Source organism: Erpetoichthys calabaricus, chromosome 13, assembly GCF_900747795.2.
Source record: "Erpetoichthys calabaricus chromosome 13, fErpCal1.3, whole genome shotgun sequence".
NCBI classification, from domain to species: Eukaryota; Metazoa; Chordata; class Cladistia; order Polypteriformes; family Polypteridae; genus Erpetoichthys; species Erpetoichthys calabaricus.
Window position 1 is genome coordinate 10,264,904 of NC_041406.2, and position 18,324 is coordinate 10,283,227.

At 41.8% G+C, this 18,324-nt stretch overlaps 1 protein-coding gene across 2 annotated transcripts in view; it reads right to left on the reverse strand.

The window, feature by feature from the left end:
• ddc (dopa decarboxylase) overlaps positions 1 to 18,324 on the reverse strand; it is a 142,531-nt gene that overhangs the window by 71,821 nt on the left and 52,386 nt on the right. For both annotated transcript variants that reach the window (XM_028817949.2, XM_051935658.1), the window contains exons 5-6: positions 14,737 to 14,871; positions 2,201 to 2,344 (exon numbers count right to left, since the gene is read on the reverse strand). In XM_028817949.2, the coding sequence (XP_028673782.2) occupies positions 2,201 to 2,344; positions 14,737 to 14,871 (279 nt within the window). The remainder of the gene's footprint in view (positions 1 to 2,200; positions 2,345 to 14,736; positions 14,872 to 18,324) is intronic.

Here is an 18,324-nt window from a genome sequence, read left to right on the forward strand (position 1 = left end):
TTGGAAATGTTAGGGGGCTTGCAGCCTATTCTGGAAGTACTTGGGTAGGTAAAGGCAGGAATTAACTTTGGAAACCAATTAGCCTAATGTCTTTGGGATGGGGAAGGAAAACTGGAGTACATGTAGAAGAACCTGAATAGCCAGAGAGAGAGAGAGAATGTGCTGACTGCAAACAGGCAACAAGGCAGCTGCAGGCTTCAAACCCAGGATGTTGGATTCATCAGGCAGCAGCACTAAGCACTGCACTGGTCTGCTCTAATCTGTTATATTAGGGCACTGCAATGGACAGGCGATTTGTTTTATATTTTTGAGTTTAATTTTATCTATGCAATATTTGAAATAGGTGGCACGGTGGTTACTGCTGCTATCTTGTGGACTCAGCATCTTTGGTTATAATCTTAAAGCGAATGTTTATCAATGAGGAACCGTCACATTCCCTCTTTGTCTTTTTCTCTGAATATTCTTATTTCTCTCCCACATTCCCAAAGACCAAAGTGTGTATAACTAGTGAACCTTTAATAAATTGGCCTAGCAGCTCTGCTGCTCAGTTCAGCTCAGGAATGGCCCCCTGTGAACCACACTGCCATGATTAGGCTGAAGCACCCTGAGACCTTGAACAACATTCAGCAGATTTGAGAATGTTGAAGGGCAGGTTGTCAAATGCAAAGCACCACAGAAATTAACCGTGGTCGTGTAAACGGGGAAAAACACAAAAGTTTACATTCTACCTCCCTCCCAATCCGACTGTTGCCTGTGGGTGGCTGAAGCTTCAATGCTTGTGCACTGTCGACATAGTCATCAATGTTTGGCAGCTGCCACCTGCACTGGTACTCGTCCATCTTGATTCCACACAAGTATTGCTCATTCCTTTATTCTAATCCAGCTAAACACTTTTTTCCTAAGAGCAGTCAAGATCCACTACAAGTCAGAAACAGTCATTCACATCACCACAAAAAAAACACTAATTGCCAAATGTCAAGAAATTGTTTTCTGAATGAGGAACCAACACTTTGAGCTAGCAAAACCCACTTATGGCTCAATTAGAGCAGTGGTTATAGTTTAAAAAGAAAACAACTTGTACTTTCAATAGTATTGCATTGTGAAAAGTTACTTTATTACAGTCATCCCTCACCTATCGCGGGGGTTACATTCCAGAGCCCCCCGCGATAGGTGAAAATCTGCGAAGTAGCGACCTATATTTATTTTATTATTTATACATATTTTAAGGCTTTATAAACCCTTCTCACTCTCTTGTTAACCTTTCCCACACTCTTATAAACACTTCCTATGCTTTTAAACACTTTCTACATTCTTAAACACCGCAGACCAACACTGCACACTGCGATCAGACGTTGATGTGTCTGCACTCGCTTTGTGAACGGGGCAGCTGAACTCTGAGCAGAGCAGAAATGGACTTTGTGCTGCTTCTGCCAAAATGCCTGCTTGTCGCTCTGCGCATTTGGAAGGAGGAGGAGTGTGTGTGTGTGTGTGTGTGAGGGCTGAACGCACCTTCGCTCAAACCCCCCTCCCCGGAGGCGCAGTTCGCATTGTCAAGGGGGTGGGGAGCTGAATGAACGCTAAGGAGAAGTGGACTTTGTGCTGGCTTTGTGCTGCTTGTCGCTCTGCGTGTCAATAATTTAAAAGCCTGTACAGCACCTATTTTCCTGTCTCACTGTCTTGTCTTGCGTGAAGTTAAAATGTTTAATAATAGTGAGATGTTACTCATATCCTTAGCCTGACATCCACATATCATATGTGTTAACAAAGTGTGTTTTATAAGTTTGCATGTGTTTAAAGCATGTGGGATGGGTATTTTAAGGCTTAAACTATAAAAATGGTCTTTCTATATCGCGGATTTTCTCCTGTTGCTGATGGGTCTGGAACATAACTTCCGCAATAGGCGGGCAATCACTTGTATTTAAAAACCCGCAAAGTCGTGAATCCGCGAAAAGTGAACCGTGAAGTAGCGAGGGAATACTGTACTGCATGCTGGAGCATTCACTTATTCAGTATTTTGTTGTCACCTACAGTATGTGACAGCAAGGAGAAGCTGCTCCAATAATGTATGTATTTTAGCCTGTTTATGTGGCATTTAAGTCACATGTACTGGCTGCAGGCAGTTTAAATGACAAACAGACAGACTTTTGTACTCTGGATATTCAAACAGGTATGGCCACCAACATGTCTGCTGCATACTTACATAGAAGGGTATCAGGCCTGCTGCTTTGTCGGTTTTAATGGCTTCCATCAGAGCTGAAGCTTGAACTGCAAATTTTCCATCTGTTGGGAGTTTCTTCATTTGCACCCCACCAATCAGTCCAGCCCTTTCCACAGAGGAGTGCGCCTAAAATAAAATAAAATAAAAAAAAACACACATCAGGCTCCCATCAATGCAGGATCATCAAGCAGGCCCATTCTCAGCTAACATTTCTTATGACTAAGAAAACTAGAGTCTCATCATTCTAAGGATTCCTATTAGATAGATAGATAGATAGATAGATAGATAGATAGATAGATAGATAGATAGATAGATAGATAGATAGATAGATAGATAGATAGATAGATAGATAGATAGATAGATAGATAGATAGATCTTTATTGTCATTGTCACTTTTACAAAGGAACAACGAAATTGAAGGTGCAATCAACTCAGTGTGAGGAATAAGGGTTAAAATGACAAAAAGACAGAATATAATAACAAACCGAATAGTAATAAATATACAAATTGCACTTGTTGAGCTAAGGTATATATTGCACATTGGAAGAATAATATAGAGCAGTTTTATTTTGAGTTCAGGGCCATGATTGCTTTCGGATAAAAGCTGTTTTTAAGGCGGTTTGTCCTAGTTTTCATAGCTCTGTATCTCTTGCCCGATGGCAAAAGCTGGAAGAGGCAATGACCGGGATGTGATGAGTCCTGCGAAATGTCTATTGCTTTTTTGCGGCTTCGGGAGGTGTAGATTTGTTCCAGAGTGGGGAGGGTACAGCCAATTGTTCTCTCCGCTATCCTGACGACCCTGTGGAGCGCTTTCTTTTCTGAGGAAGTGCAACTGCCGTACCACACACACAGTCCGTACGTGAGCACACTCTCAATGGAACAATGATAAAAAGCAAGGAGCAGATTTTTTGGGAGGTGGTTCTTTCTGAGAATTCTCAGAAAATACAGTCTCTGCTGTGCCTTCTTTAGCAGCTCCTTGGTGTTGGCACTCCAGGTCAGGTCATCCTCCAGCTCCATACCCAGAAACCTGAACACCGGATACCCAGAAACCTGAACACCGGGAACACTAGAGTCTCATCATTCTAAGGATTCCTATTACATACAGTATATTCAAACGGCTTATAACAGCAAGAATGAACATTGGCAATTGTGTCTTTGTGACCTCCTGCTGGATTACGGGTTCTTAGGATGCTGAACTCTATTTAACAATGATGAAAAAAGGGGAGCTGTAGCTTTTTTACAGGCAAGACAGGGCCTCTAAGAAGATTAAAAGTTCTACATGGTAAAAGTGTTCCCTTTTGTGAGCAAACCTGCACAATTGTACCAATTTCATGACATCCTACAGCAGCATCTGCCCAAAAGCTAAAATAGTTCAGGTTATTTTCTCTCTAGTATTTATTATCATTTTGGTCTTAACATTGCCCTCAGATACCAAAAAATGTCTTACTTTGAATTACAGGATTAAAAGAAAGATTAATCAATTTCCTTAATCTGATGGCTCTATTACAGTGTTTTTGGGCTTTTGCCTACCTCGGCTGCAGCAGGTGCAATATAGGAACCAATCAATCCTGGGTGAGATTTTAGTCCACCTCCTATACACAAACCTACTCTTACTCACTCATACTGGACCAATTAACAGGGGCAAATCAACTGAAAATGCATGTGCTTGTGATATAGGAGACAAGCCCACAAAAACATGTGGAGAACATGTAAACTCCTGATAGACACAATTGGAATCTGTTTCTGGAGCTGTGCAGCACCATTAACTTGCTCTAAAGAAAGAGAGAAAGCAAGCAACTAGGTGGCATGGTGGTGCAGTGATCAGTGTTACTGCCTCAAAAAACAGTAGAAAGCATTCATATTACACCCTGCTCAGTGTCAGTGTGGAGTATGCATATTCTCCCTGGGCTTTCTAGGTTTATTCTCATATCCCAAAGAGAGATACAATAATTATGTTACCTTATGACTCTAAATGGACTCAACATGAGTGAGATTGGCCTGCAATGATGTTGGAGAAATGAGCAGAAGTTTTCTGGAAAGAAAAGAACTTTTCTTCTAATGTTTATAAAAAAAAATGCTGGGTTCCCTTCTATACTGAAATAGCCTGTTATGTTAAAATCAGCTGGTCATGTTGCTGCCTGGGCGGCACGGTGGCACAGTGGGTAGCGCTGCTGCCTCGCAGTTGGGAGACCTGGAGACCTGGGTTCGCTTCCCAGGTCCTCCCTGCATGGAGTTTGCATGTTCTCCCCGTGTCTGCGTGGGTTTCCTCCCACAGTCCAAAGACATGCAGGTTAGGTGGATTGGCGATTCTAAATTGGCCCTAGTGTGTGCTTGTGTGTGTCCTGTGGTGGGTTGGCACCCTGCCCGGGATTGGTTCCTGCCTTGTGCCCTGTGTTGGCTGGGATTGGCTCCAGCAGACCCCCGTGACCCTGTGTTCGGATTCAGTGGGTTGGAAAATGGATGGATGGATGGATGTTACTGCCTACTGAAAAGGCAGCCTGACTGTTAATGCTTTTGTGTTTGCTTACAAATTACCTGAACGTTTTGATAATTAGTTTAAGCAGAAAGTGCAATTAGCTCTACTATAATGAGAGTCTAAGGTATTGTTCTGCTATGCATGTTTTTGTTGATAACTGCTACCATAATGCAGGTATGGTTTCAAATGCTGTTTCTAATTTATATAAGCATTGTGTACGTTTGGCTCCCATTTATTATGAGAGAAGTGTGAGTTAAAGCAGCTGATTTTGGAAATGTGATCTTAGTTTTATGAACTCTGGATGATGGTACCAGAGCACTTCTTATAACCAGCCTGTTTCAAAGTTACACAAGCACAACTCACTATAACCTCCTGACTCTGATGGTAGAAGTGTAAGTGTTCTGAAAGCACTTTTCAGAGGAAAGAAATAACCACATACTGTAATACTTAGATTAGATCAGTAAAGAGGTTAAGCAAAGAGAATAAAGGAGGGGAAAATCATGCCAAGAATTGTCCGACTTATTGTTGATACTTCAAGCAACACAAGAAATGAGCCGCCTGGAAAGACTAACCAACTAGCAGTACCAGGTCACATTGGTGTTTATTGCCACACTTTATTTTGCTTTTGCACACTAGTACTAGGGTGTTGTACTGTGTTAGTCATTATGGATGTAGTAAGAAGTCAAGCAAAATGACCCCTTTTATTGGCTAACTAAAAAGATTACAATATGCAATTACATCTTGCCTGAAGAAGGGGCCTGAGTTGTCTCAAAAGCTTGCATATTGTAATGTTAGCCAATAAAAGGGGTCATTTTGCTCGACTTCTCACTACTTTTGCACACTACCAATTTGAATAATGCTTAAAGATTAACATTTATTAAAGTTTGCTTTCCTGCCTGCACGTTTGGTTTAGTATAGCACCAAGGGCTGATATCCAAGTTCCTTTCTCAGCAAGATCAAACAGGGTGAGGAAGACAGCGCACTCCCGATAGGAAGGTGACAGAGACAGTCATACCTGGGTGAAGTCTGAAGGAACTACTAATACAAAGGTAATGGACTGTAGTCCTGGGTGCAAGTGCACAGCAACTGTGAAGGTCATATCCCCCAAGACTGATAGGAGTATGAAAAGGCAAATGAGAGAAGCAATAGAGGTGTGTCATATACAGTAACTGTAGGATCACATTAAAAAGAACCTGTACATTTAAAAAGGGGTTTATATTTAAAAAGGGATGTGTCCCCAAAAACCTTTCCACAATAAATCAGATGTACTGGCATTCACTTCATGGATGGTTCCTGTTTTGTGTTCTCAGGATGAGCTCTAGCAGCAAAAACCCTAAAGAACATAGCTGATGAATGGACAGATGAACTTGAACTATTTACTAATGAAACCAAAGGAGTACATAACTGGTTTGGCTTTTATCTTGTAGTATGAAACAAAATAATCTGTTTTATTGATTATGGAGGTCTACTGAGAGAGAGGTCAAATAGAAGAAAAGGTATACAAAACTAAGAATAAAAAAAGTTTAAACAGTGTGGTGGATTGCCGGCTTCTTACTCCGGCCCTCACCTCCAGGCCGCCAGGAGGAGCGCGCCGGACAGCGTGGACGTGCCCCGAGGTCCAGCAGGGCCTCATGAATTATGTAGTTTCTACACACAGCCCTGCTGGATACCTTGGGGGCCACCAGGCGTCGCTGTAGGGGGGCTCGTGGGCTCTTATGTGCCCTATAACCCGGGAGTACGTCATGGTCACATGACAGGAAGAAACGACGTGCTCCCGGGTTGAAGAAAAGGACTGTTTACCCTGAGCCAGAAGGGATAAGGAACTGTGGACTGTTGGACAGGAACACCTCCGGGTCAGGGTGTATAAAAGGACTGTGGGAAAGCCCAGACATTGAGCTGAGCTGGGAGGTAGGGTGGCAAGTGTCTGGGCGAGGAGGAGAGAATTGTGATTAGTATTGTGAGAATTATTATATGAGTAGTGTGGTGTGTAGAGTGCTTGGTGCACTATTTTACAACAAAATAAATAGTTGTTATACTTTTACTTCGTGTTTGGAGTGGTACCTGAGGGTCCGAGAGGTGGACAAAAGCCTCAACTGCTACAACAGCTAACAATTGGGATTCACCTTAAGCAGTTGTAGGAACCACTCAGTTAGCTAATCATTAAGTGCCTCACAGTCAGGGACCTCAATGGAGATGTGTCTTACAGATGGAAACAAGCTAAAGGAGTACAGCTACAAGTCAGAATAAAATGCATACTCTGAACAAATGGAGAACATATTCTTTAATACTTTATGTGAACAGCAAAGTTTGAAAATAAACACAAGAACTGTTGGGCTCTATAAAATGACTACAGCTGCTCAAAGCCACTGTAATCAGTGTCAGCCATGCTCATTCGGGACAAGAAGAGTGAATCCTACTTCTCTACATGGCTGGGTGTCCCATAGTTCTTTGAGCCAATAATAAGTACTGTTAGTTATGACTGTTTTGAAATGCCTACAGGGAACTCCCCTCTCGTTCATTAATATGTGCAGGAACCAAAGCTGTCAAAATGACAGCCATAATAACTGATAGAAATGTCAAAGGTGAAATTGAAATGTGAAAAGGAAACAGGCACAATGTTTGGCAGGGCACATAGCACTGTATTGCCACGGTGTGAGCTCACAGCCACTTGGGCCACTGGTTAGCTAGTTGCATGGGATTAATTGGGGGGACATTTTGAAGAACTAGCATCAGGTACATCAATCATGTTCAAAAAACTAAAACATAACATTACCAAGAAAATTCAGGGCACAACAATATCCCAATTTTTTTTAATGAATCAGGATGACAGTTTTTCTGGAGCGTTCTGGAGTCTGTCCCCTTCAGTATAGCAATACAACTCGGAGTCCTGCCATGTGCAAAAGTTCGCTGATGACACTGCTATCGTGGGCTGCATCAGGAATGGGCTGGAGGAGGAGTATAGGGACCTAATCAATGACTTTGTTAAATGGTGCGACTCAAACCACCTACACCTGAACACCAGCAAAACCAAGGAGCTGGTGGTGGATTTTAGGAGACCCAGACCCCTCATAGACCCCGTGATCATCAGAGGTGACTGTGTGCAGAGGGTACAGACCTATAAATACCTGGGAGTGCAGCTGGATGATAAATTAGACTGGACTGCCAATACTGATGATCTGTGTAAGAAAGGACAGAGCCGGTTATACTTCCTTAGAAGGCTGGCGTCCTTCAACATCTGCAATAAGATGCTGCAGATGTTCTATCAAACGGTTATGGCGAGTGCCCTCTTCTATGCAGTGGTGTGCTGGGGAGGCAGCATTAAGAAGAAGGACGCCTCACGACTGGACAAACTGGTGAGGAAGGCAGGCTCTATTGTTGGCATGGAGCTGGACAGTCTGACATCTGTGGCAGAGCGAAGGGCGCTCAGCAGGCTCCTATCAATTATGGAGAATCCACTGCATCCACTGAACAGGATCATCTCCAGACAGAGGAGCAGCTTCAGTGACAGACTGCTGTCACCATCCTGCTCCACTGACAGACTGAGGAGGTCGTTCCTCCCCCAAACTATGCGACTCTTTAATTCCACCCGGGGGGGTAAACGTTAACATTCAACATTATACAAAGTTATTGTCTGTTTTTTACCTGCATTATTATCAATCTTTAATTTAATATTGTTTATTGTATCAGTATGCTGCTGCTGAAGAATGTGAATTTCCCATTGGGATTAATAAAGTATCTATCTATCTATCTATCTATCTATCAATCATATAGTGCCTTCCCTATCTATCTATCTATCTTGTGGATTATTGGAAGGAAGGAAGGTAGGCAGGTTGGTAGGTAGATAGATAGATGTGAAAGGCACTGATAGATAGATAGATAGATAGATAGATAGATAGATAGATAGATAGATAGATAGATAGATAGATAGATAGATAGATAGATAGATAGGGAAGGCACTATATGATAGATAGATAGATAGATAGATAGATAGATAGATAGATAGATAGATAGATAGATAGATAGATAGATAGATAGATAGATAGGGAAGGCACTATATGATAGATAGATAGATAGATAGATAGATAGATAGATAGATAGATAGATAGATAGATAGATAGATAGATAGATAGATAGATAGATAGATAGATAGATAGATAGATAGGAAGGCACTATATGATAGATAGATAGATAGATAGATAGATAGATAGATAGATAGATAGATAGATAGATAGATAGATAGATAGATAGATAGATAGATAGATAGATAGATAGATAGATAGATAGATAGATAGATCTTTATTTGTCCCAGGGGGAATTTTGGCTTTTCACAGAAGGTATTTAAATAAATATATAAATAGGTAGGGGTGGGTAGGTAGGTAAATAAATAAATGAATGCACACAGACACTATGGTCTGAACAAACACCAAAATGACTAAAAAGGAAGGAAATTGAAAAGAAAAGAAAGAAAACTTCCAGAAAAAAAGTCAAAATATTGCAGAGATAGCATTGCCTTAAATATATTTCTCAGTCAGCTCGGCTGACAGTGAGTGGAGCTTCAGCAAATATTCAATAGCAAATGCTGGACACAGACAAGGAGGAACCACTCAGTTAGCTAATCATTAAGTGCCTCACAGTCAGGGACCTCAATGGAGATGTGTCTTACAGATGGAAACAAGCTAAAGGAGTACAGCTACAAGTCAGAATAAAATGCACTGATTAAGGGCATACGGGCCTTTAGTTTTGTTGAATTCAGATGTATCATGTTGCAAATTGTGTCCTGAACTTTGAGCTGCTAGTGAGGACAACATTATTAGCAGGTACCTTGTTGATCAATAAAATTTTGACAATCATTCTTTTCATGTTGGGAGGCTCTTTGTTCAGGGATCATGAGGCCTCTCTTGCTCTAAAGCCTGGGTTAAGGTATCTGAAGCATTGAGTACTATACTATTATTATTATTACTAGTATACAAGGACAGTGGCAGGGCTACATTACTAATGAAAACAGGCACATGTTTATTAATTCTTTGGACAGATGTTCTTCTAGATAAATGACACAATTACCGATCTGACCATGCATCAGTAACTGAATTCAAGATATAATTATGGGAAAAAAGCAGCAGTTAGAGTGATTTTCTACAATTGACACCAGATATAAATGTTTCACTTAACATGTTTAAAAAAAAAAAAAAACAACAAATGATAAAAATCAGGCTCCAGCCTCGTAGGCAATACATACAAATGAGGTTAAAGCCAGCGTTCCCAAATCAAGTTGCACAGGTAATTAAATAGACAGGTGCCTGCAATTCACAAAGAAGGAAATGACTCTATGAGCTGTACTTGGAAAGGTTAGCAATACCTTAAGGTGATTGTATCTCCAGCAAGCAAATCTCCTTAACCCATGCGGAGTGTAAGCGGCTGTCATTTCGCATCTGCTGCCAGCCTGTCACAGGCCGAACTGCTGAGGTCACCGCTCAGTTAAGGCATCATGTTTTGAGCAGTTCATGATATTTTAGTATCTCAGTTTGTAAGAGTTTAGTTTAGTGAGGTGCACTGCTTTGGAACTGGAGACCCCTGATGATTCACTGGCCTTCAGGCAATCAGAGTATTTAATGAGTGCAAATAAAAGGGAATGAAGCCTCCAAATTCATCAAGAGGAGTTCAATGTTGGTGTTGGTCTATGAAAAGGCTATAATGACATCTCCACAGCCCCACCTATCCCGGCCCCCCAAACCATAAACTTTAACTTTCATAGGAATAATAAATCAGAGTACTAGCATTATTTCCCCCCACCTGACACTTTTCAAAATCCAGAAACATACATTTTCCTGTAATTTTCAAACCCTCAAATTCCCATCCAACCATTTTCTATACCCGCTTTATCCTGAGCAGGGTTGTGGTGGAAGCTGGAGCCAATCCCAGCAACCATAGGGTGCAAAGTAGGAACAGCACCTGGGCAGGGTGCCAGTTCATCACAGGGTGAACACAGAGACACACAATTTAGCATCACCAATCCAACTAACCTGGAAAGTCTTTGGACTGTGGGAGGAAACCGGAGAACCCAAGGAACTCCATGTGGACACTCAGATGTTAAATAAATATAGAAACCATGATAAACACAATAAAAATTAAGTTGTTTTGTTAAAGAAGAGGTGTGAAATTATGCAAAGTATCACTTCTTTCCTAGTGAGAAAAGTCCACTCCATTACAGTACCTGTAATGCCATCATGCTACATATTTAATAAATATGTCATACTAACAATCGACTTGCCCAACTTGAGGAAGAAGGTTGTGTGGTGATTGGAGAAGCATTATGGAATTTGTGGAGAATGCATAATAAACAGAAGATGGTGAATCAGCACAACACGGACGTACACTTTCGATTTTTCAACATCCTCCTGCCCACCCCTGGTCCATATCATGACAGCAACTGCTTTAGTAAGAGGAAAATAAACATATGTGGAAACAGTCTGGTTACATGCTATAAACATTTTGGATTTACCACTTGTGAGATCCCACCTCTCCAAACTGTTGTGTTCGTGTGAAATTTCTAGCCAGGATTTTGGGAGAAATGCAGGATAATTGTTTATTTGGTAATTGGGTCACATAAAAAGCTACTCCGGGTTATTGAGTGAAGATTGATTGGCAAAAATAAGAAATGTATCCTTTTATAATTAAATCTAAAAACACAAAGTGTGCAGAAAGTGAAGGAGTCTGGATATTTTCTAAACATGCTGCACATATGTGAATCAGGTGCTCACACAGTTAATTTTAAGTAGAAAATATTTTGTTTTCACATATGTCTAGATCTGTTTTCTTTAATGTTCTGCATTTTTATTACTGTTATGTTTGTTATTTTTTATTTGATCTGATGGTATCACTGCTAAACCACTAAGTAAGCTGCTTTCATGGATGCCATTATGTCCTAAAACTAGTCACATGATCTGACAGGGATGAAAGGTATGATGCCAACATCACAAAGGAGGACAGCACGTGCAACCTTTGTATCAACAAAGCAAAGGCCCATGATAGCTAAAAATGTAGTTTGGTGACCAACTCCAAGAAACACCCGAGTTAGATTTTGGATTCATTACTTATGTATATTAGACGTCTGTATGTTTTACTGTTATTCCATCAGCATTTCCCCAGACTCCACAATGCTTTCTCCAAAATCATTCAAAGTGTATGGCCAGGTAATAGTAAACCTGGCTGTACACAAAAGCCCTAACTGCCAAGATTTTTCATGCATTAGCATGAATTAACGATATCCTAAAAACACAGCATACTGTAGTGGTGTGCAGTCTGATTACTTACGGTGCAGTGGTAGTGCTGCTGCTTTGCAGTAAGAAGAGTTTTGATTCGCTTCCCAGTTCCTCCCTGTGTGGTTAGCGCTTTGAGTACTGAGAAAGCGCTATATAAATGTAATTAATTATCTATATATATAATTCACAAAGTCGCCGCCAAAGGGGGAAGACACCCATGACAGCACGCAGCAAGAGGCGTGGATTCACTAAGCCGCCGACAAGTAGGAAAGAGCCTCGCCCACCAACTCTATGACCATTGGATACGACGACAACTTGCAGAGCCACGCCCACTAACTGGGACGCGACGCCTCGGAAAAAACGGCGTCATTTATGTTCATCTGTTGTACGCTACACATGGACCTATGAGCCACCTTGAGTTGGGGGCAGCAAGTCTTTGATAGGCTGCAACAAAATGATGACAGTACGGGCGCATTTTTTCACACAAGCTGCGTGTGTGTGGGTGGGTGTTAGTTAATTTGTTACTCGAAGGATTTCAAGATTTAATATGCACAGGCGGTAACAGTGCAAATGCAGCCCAAACGAACCAAAAATCTTCCACAGTCTCCTTAATGTAAAGCAGCAACACTACCACTGCGCTACAAGACAGAGAATGCAGTTAAAGAACACACCAGGCTCGATTTTACTTTCACTTCTGTTTGGACAACTGTGTCGTTCAGAAAGTGTTCACCCATCAATACATAATTATGCGACATATGATACGCCGTGAGTTGGCAAGAGCCACGAGTGTTCAGCGGTGTTTCCCAAACTCGGTCCTGGTGAACCCCCTGTGGCTGCAGTGTTTTGTTCCAACCAGATTCCTAATCATTAATGCCGGTGAAACTCATCAGGGATAAGTCGGTTTTTCAAACGCAGTCGTGTAGCAGATTAGCTGGATGTAATAATCTGAGATGAATGCGCACCTCCGCGTTGAGTGAAAACACAATGTATATTGCTTCAACAAAATGATGAAAGAACGGGCGCATTTTTTTCACACAAGCTGAGTGGGTGGGTGTTAGTTAGTTAATTAGTTAGTTACTCAAAGGAATTCAAGATTTAATATGCACAAGCGGTAACACTGCAAAAACAGCCCAAACCAGGAAAGACAGCTGGCAAAAAGTCATCAACAAACTAAACGCGTGTGCATTGTACTTACTGAAAGCAGCGTTACGGATTTTGCAAATGTTCATTTTTTTCCCTCTGCTTAAAAAACATTGAAAAAGCGGCGTATACTACGCCTCGGGTTGGTTTGCAGCGTGTAAAACAGTTTGTTTGTCGCAGATTATTTGCTATCCACACAAGTAGGAACCAGAAAGCGAACCCACAATCTTCCACTGTCTCCTTACTGCAAAGCAGCCGTACTACTACAGCGCCACAAGGCTGTTAAAGAAGTTATATTTATATTTTTTACACATCACACACTAGAAGCTGCTGACGAACTCTTCTCTTCGTTGTCAGTCTGTAGCTGCGAAAAAATAAAAGCAATACGAGTTTTAACAGACGTCATTGAAGTGTATCATAAGTTTCTGTAACGTTAATGAAAATGGCCAGGAGGTGTCACTAGAGAGGTGAGTGTTAAATGCTTTGAAGCTTCGATACGATTTCTGACACAATTGCTTCAAACGTGTTGATGCTTTCTGAGGCTTCACTCCGCCCATCACTACTCACAGGTTACTGAAAGAGAAATCAGCAGACTAGCATGACGGATGGGGCGTAATGGGCGTCCTTCCCCTCTCCTCCGGATTTTTCAAATGTTAATTTTTTCCCTGTGCTTAAAAATCATTAAAAACCCAGCCTGATTATGCGGCGTATGGTACGCCGCGGGTTGGCTAGTTATTATTATTATGTAAGTGTTGCAGGCGATCAGTAGTGAAGACAATACTTCTAAAAGGACATCTTTGTACCCAGTATTGTAGAAGAATATGTTCTGGGGTTGCATGCCACTGCGGCACAATGGTCAGTCATTGAGTGTGGAGGTTGGAAGGAGCTTAGGCAAATCAGTGTACTGAAGGATAGATCGAGTCATGTCGGAGTCTGAAAAAAGCAATCTGGGAGAGCAGATGTAATGGAAGTAAGAATCAATCTACTACGATGGGTCTATTTAAAACAGGGTAAGGGTGACTACAATGCAAGAACAAGAGAAAGACAAAGTTAGAAGAGCTGCAACTTTGTGGTTTTCTTGAGATGTTCCTACTGGCCCTAAAGCCAGTGAAGTTTATTTAGTCTCTCTGAATTTGCCAGTTTTTGGCAATTCCATAAAAACACCCATTCATTCAGGGCTGGATTGCGCATACCCAGTTTCAAAAAAAAATTTAGAAATGTATGGAAACATTCTTCAGGAAAGCATATTGGCACAGTGGTTAATGCCTCTGCCTCACAGTTCCAGAGATGTGGGTTTGAGATCCACGCTGGGTTGCTGTTTGTGTTAGTTTTCCTCTGTGTGAGCGACACTATGACCAAGAAGACCATTCATGGTGTGTTGCTGTCTTGTGACCAGTTCTGGATTTGATTAAGCAGTAATGCAAAGTAAAATTTTAACATACTGTACATTCAAATAAGTCAAATAGACATGTGTCTCATTTCTTTCTCGAAGTAGGAATAATGGTCCCTTGCCAGACCATAGGCACATAGAAACCAAGTGTTTCTTATTTAGAGGGTCACCGGTACTTTTGTAAACAGTCCAAGTTTTGTTTTACAATGAACAACAACTGGCAGCCCATCAATAGCCAAGCTGAATCACTCACCTGTTCTGACATGTAGGCTACCAGCTTGTTGAGGACTTCTGCCTCACTCAGAGATGGATGTTCAGCCTTTATTCTCTTCAGCGCCTTACTCCTTGCACCCAGCAGGGAAACCAGTGTGGCTTCACTGGCAGTGCCCTAGAAATAAATAATAGAATTGAACATTGATCACAACATAATAACTTAGCCTACCCACAGTACTCTAAAATTTGTGTGTTCAGTTATAGCTCCATAAAACAGGTTAAATTAATAAAGGAAAAATATTCAGTTCTATAAAAATAGGAACCTAAACTAAAATTATATGCTAATTTCAATTCTATTAGCCTTACACAAAATAAAACGAGTCAAGATTTGAAGGTCCTTCTAGTGATGGTTTAATATTATGGTGCACCTTCTTGGCTTTGGGCAGATAACACAGAAGGGTAAGGATGACAGTGAAGCACAATTGCTAACCACTTCTATGTTGTTTCCACAAGAGTTGGGGATGACTGTGGGTGAACAGTGATATTACTTCTGTCCCTCAGATGGAAGATCCACCCCTTTCGGCCAAGACCCAATATGCCACTGCAGGTTGGCATTCATTTTAGACCCAGATTCCATAGAGGACAGACCCACCTGAAGGCCAATGGAAAGCCAAATTACTGAAGGACCGATGGTCCATCCATTTTTTTGAAGGAACCCCCCCCAGAGACCCTTATTATTAAATGAGACTTCTGCCATGGTGCCTCAACACCCTAATGATCTCTCTGGTCTCTTTATTACAATATTATGTATCACACACATACACATATCTATATATATAATTCACTAAGCTGCCGACAAGTAAGCCGCCCATGGCGCACGCCAGAAAGGGCCACGCCCACCAACTCTAAGACCATTGGATACGACGACAACTCGCAGAGCTACGCCCACCAACTCGGACGCGACGACTGGGAAAAAACGCCGTAATTTATGTTAGTCTGGGCTACAGTACACATGCACCTCTGAGCCACGTTGACTTTTCGCTTACGACGCACGACCGCGTGCACCATAGCAAACTGTCTTACATGCTACATGCAGCAATTCGCACCTGCGACAAACATGCGTCTTCTTAGATGGTCCTGCAGGAACATGGAAGACGTTTCCCCGCCCACCAACACTCCTTTTTCCCCGTCCCGCATCTACCCTCGCTCTCTAGGCATTCACACTGCCTGCTCATGTGCCCGGACGCAAAAACTCACCGACCACCCAGTTAGTCCCTTTCGTCTGTGCTATGAGTCCACATGCACCTCTGAGCCACGTTGACTTTTATATTCTGCCGTTCTTTATTTATTCTGTAAGTGCCTTGAGCATGGGAAAGGCGCTATATAAATAAAATGTATTATTATTATTATTATTATTATTATTCTTTTTGGTTACGACACCCGACCGTGTACCCCATCGAAAACCTGCGACGCCCTGTTTCTCGAGGCATTCATACTGCTGGAAGACAACCATGGGATACGCAGAAAACAGCCATGTCAGTCAACGCAGATCAGACACCCAGGCAAACAACACTGAATAATCAATAGCTGCAACTACTTTGCCCGCCCCAACTCCTCACCTGAGTCGGTTTCGTCTCTGTGTTCAGCAGTGTTTCCCAAACTCGGTCCTGGTGAACCCCTGTGGCTGCAGGGTTTTGTTCCAACCAGATTACTAATCATTAATGCCGGTGAAACTCATCAGGGATAAGTCGGTTTTTCAAACGCAGCCGTATAGCAGACTAGCTGGATGTAATAATCCGACATGAATGCGCGTTACGGATTTTGCAAATGTTCATTTTTTTCCCTCTGTTTAAAAAACATTTAAAAAGCGGCGTGATTATGCGCGGATTGGTTTGCAGCGTGTAAAACAGTTTGTTTGTCGCGGATGATTTGCTATCCACACAGTGAGGAACCGGGAAGCGAACGCACAATCTTCCACTGTCTCCTTACTGCAAAGCAGCAGCACGGGCCACATGTTAATTTTTTCCCCTGTGCTTAAAAGACATTAAAAAAGTGTTTCTCAACTGTGACTCCCAAACAAATCAGTACGCGAAAAGCGGCCAGAACCGCAAACAACAATGAAAAGTCTACGTGACTCACATGTGCATATCGACTGTGCAAAGAGAAAAACGACTCAGGTGACAAGTTGGGGGTGGGAACTGAACTATTTTCATGGTTTACCCAGGTAAGCTGCAAAATATTTTACTCCTCCACATTAAACAGGCATCTTTGAGGGGCAAGACACATTCTTTTCATACTAGCCAAGCCGCATAATTATGTATTGATGGGTGAACACTTGCTGAACGACACAGTTGTCCAAATGGGGTGGGTTTGTGGATACCACTGTGAGTGAATGAAAAGATGGACCTCTGGAGAGAGCAACATACAATTGTCCATGACTGAAAGCGGGATTGTCTGTGACGATGGAGGCCACGCTGGTGAAAGTTACTTCGTCGGTAGGGATAAGTTTCAGCACTTGTTCATTAAGGTGTAGCGAGTCTTCGTTGTTGACGCTTAATATAGCTTGTGTACTGAGTTGTTCCGGAGTCACAGTTGAGAAACACTTTTTTAATGTCTTTTAAGCACAGGGAAAAAAATTAACATGTGAAACATCCGTAATGTGATAAGCCACCAAGAAAAGTAACATTGCAACAATGCACGCTACGATCCGATCGCTGTAAACAGAAGTGAAAACAAAATCGAGGCCGGTGCATTCTTTAACTGCCTTGTAGCGCAATGGTAGTGCTGCTGTTTTGCAGTAAGGAGACTGTGGAAGATTTTGGGTTCGCTTCCCGGTTTCTCCCTGTGTGGATAGCGCTTTGAATACTGAAAACACTGGTATATCAATGTAATGAAGTATTATTATTCTTATGCGTCCAGCGCTCTCTCTCTCTCGCTCGCTGCACGTGTTCCTGCAGGCATACCAGTAAGTGAATGAAAAGATGGAACTCTGGAGAGAGCAACATACAACTGTCTGTGACTGAAAACTGGTTTTGGCAGATACATGCACATCTTTTTGAAAGTTTGGCCCTGTGCCTTATCAATTGTCATCGCAAAGGCAAATCTAACAGGAAATTGTCTTCGTGTTAAAGTAAAAGGCAAATTATCCGCGACAAACAAACTGTTTTACACGCTGCATACCAACCCGCAGTGTAGTATACGCCGCATAATCATGTTTTTTAAGCAGAGGGAAAAAATGAACATTTGCAAAATCCGTAACGCCGCTTTCAGTAAGTACAATGCACACGCATTTAATTTGTCAGCCACTATTTGCCAGCCGTCTTTTCTGGTTTGGGCTGCTTTTGCAGTGTTACCGCTTGTGCATATTAAATCTTGAAATCCTTCGAGTAATTAATTAACTAACTAACACCCACCCACCCAGCTTGTGAGAAAAAAATGTGCCCGTTCTTTCATCATTTTGTTGCAGCCTATCAAAGACTTGCTGATCATGTTTTCTAGAGTTAATATTCAGTGGAACCTCGGTTCACGACCATAATTCGTTCCAAACCTCTGGTCGTAAACCGATTTGGTCGTGAACCGAAGCAATTTCCCCCATAGGATTGTATGTAAATACAATTAATCCATTCCA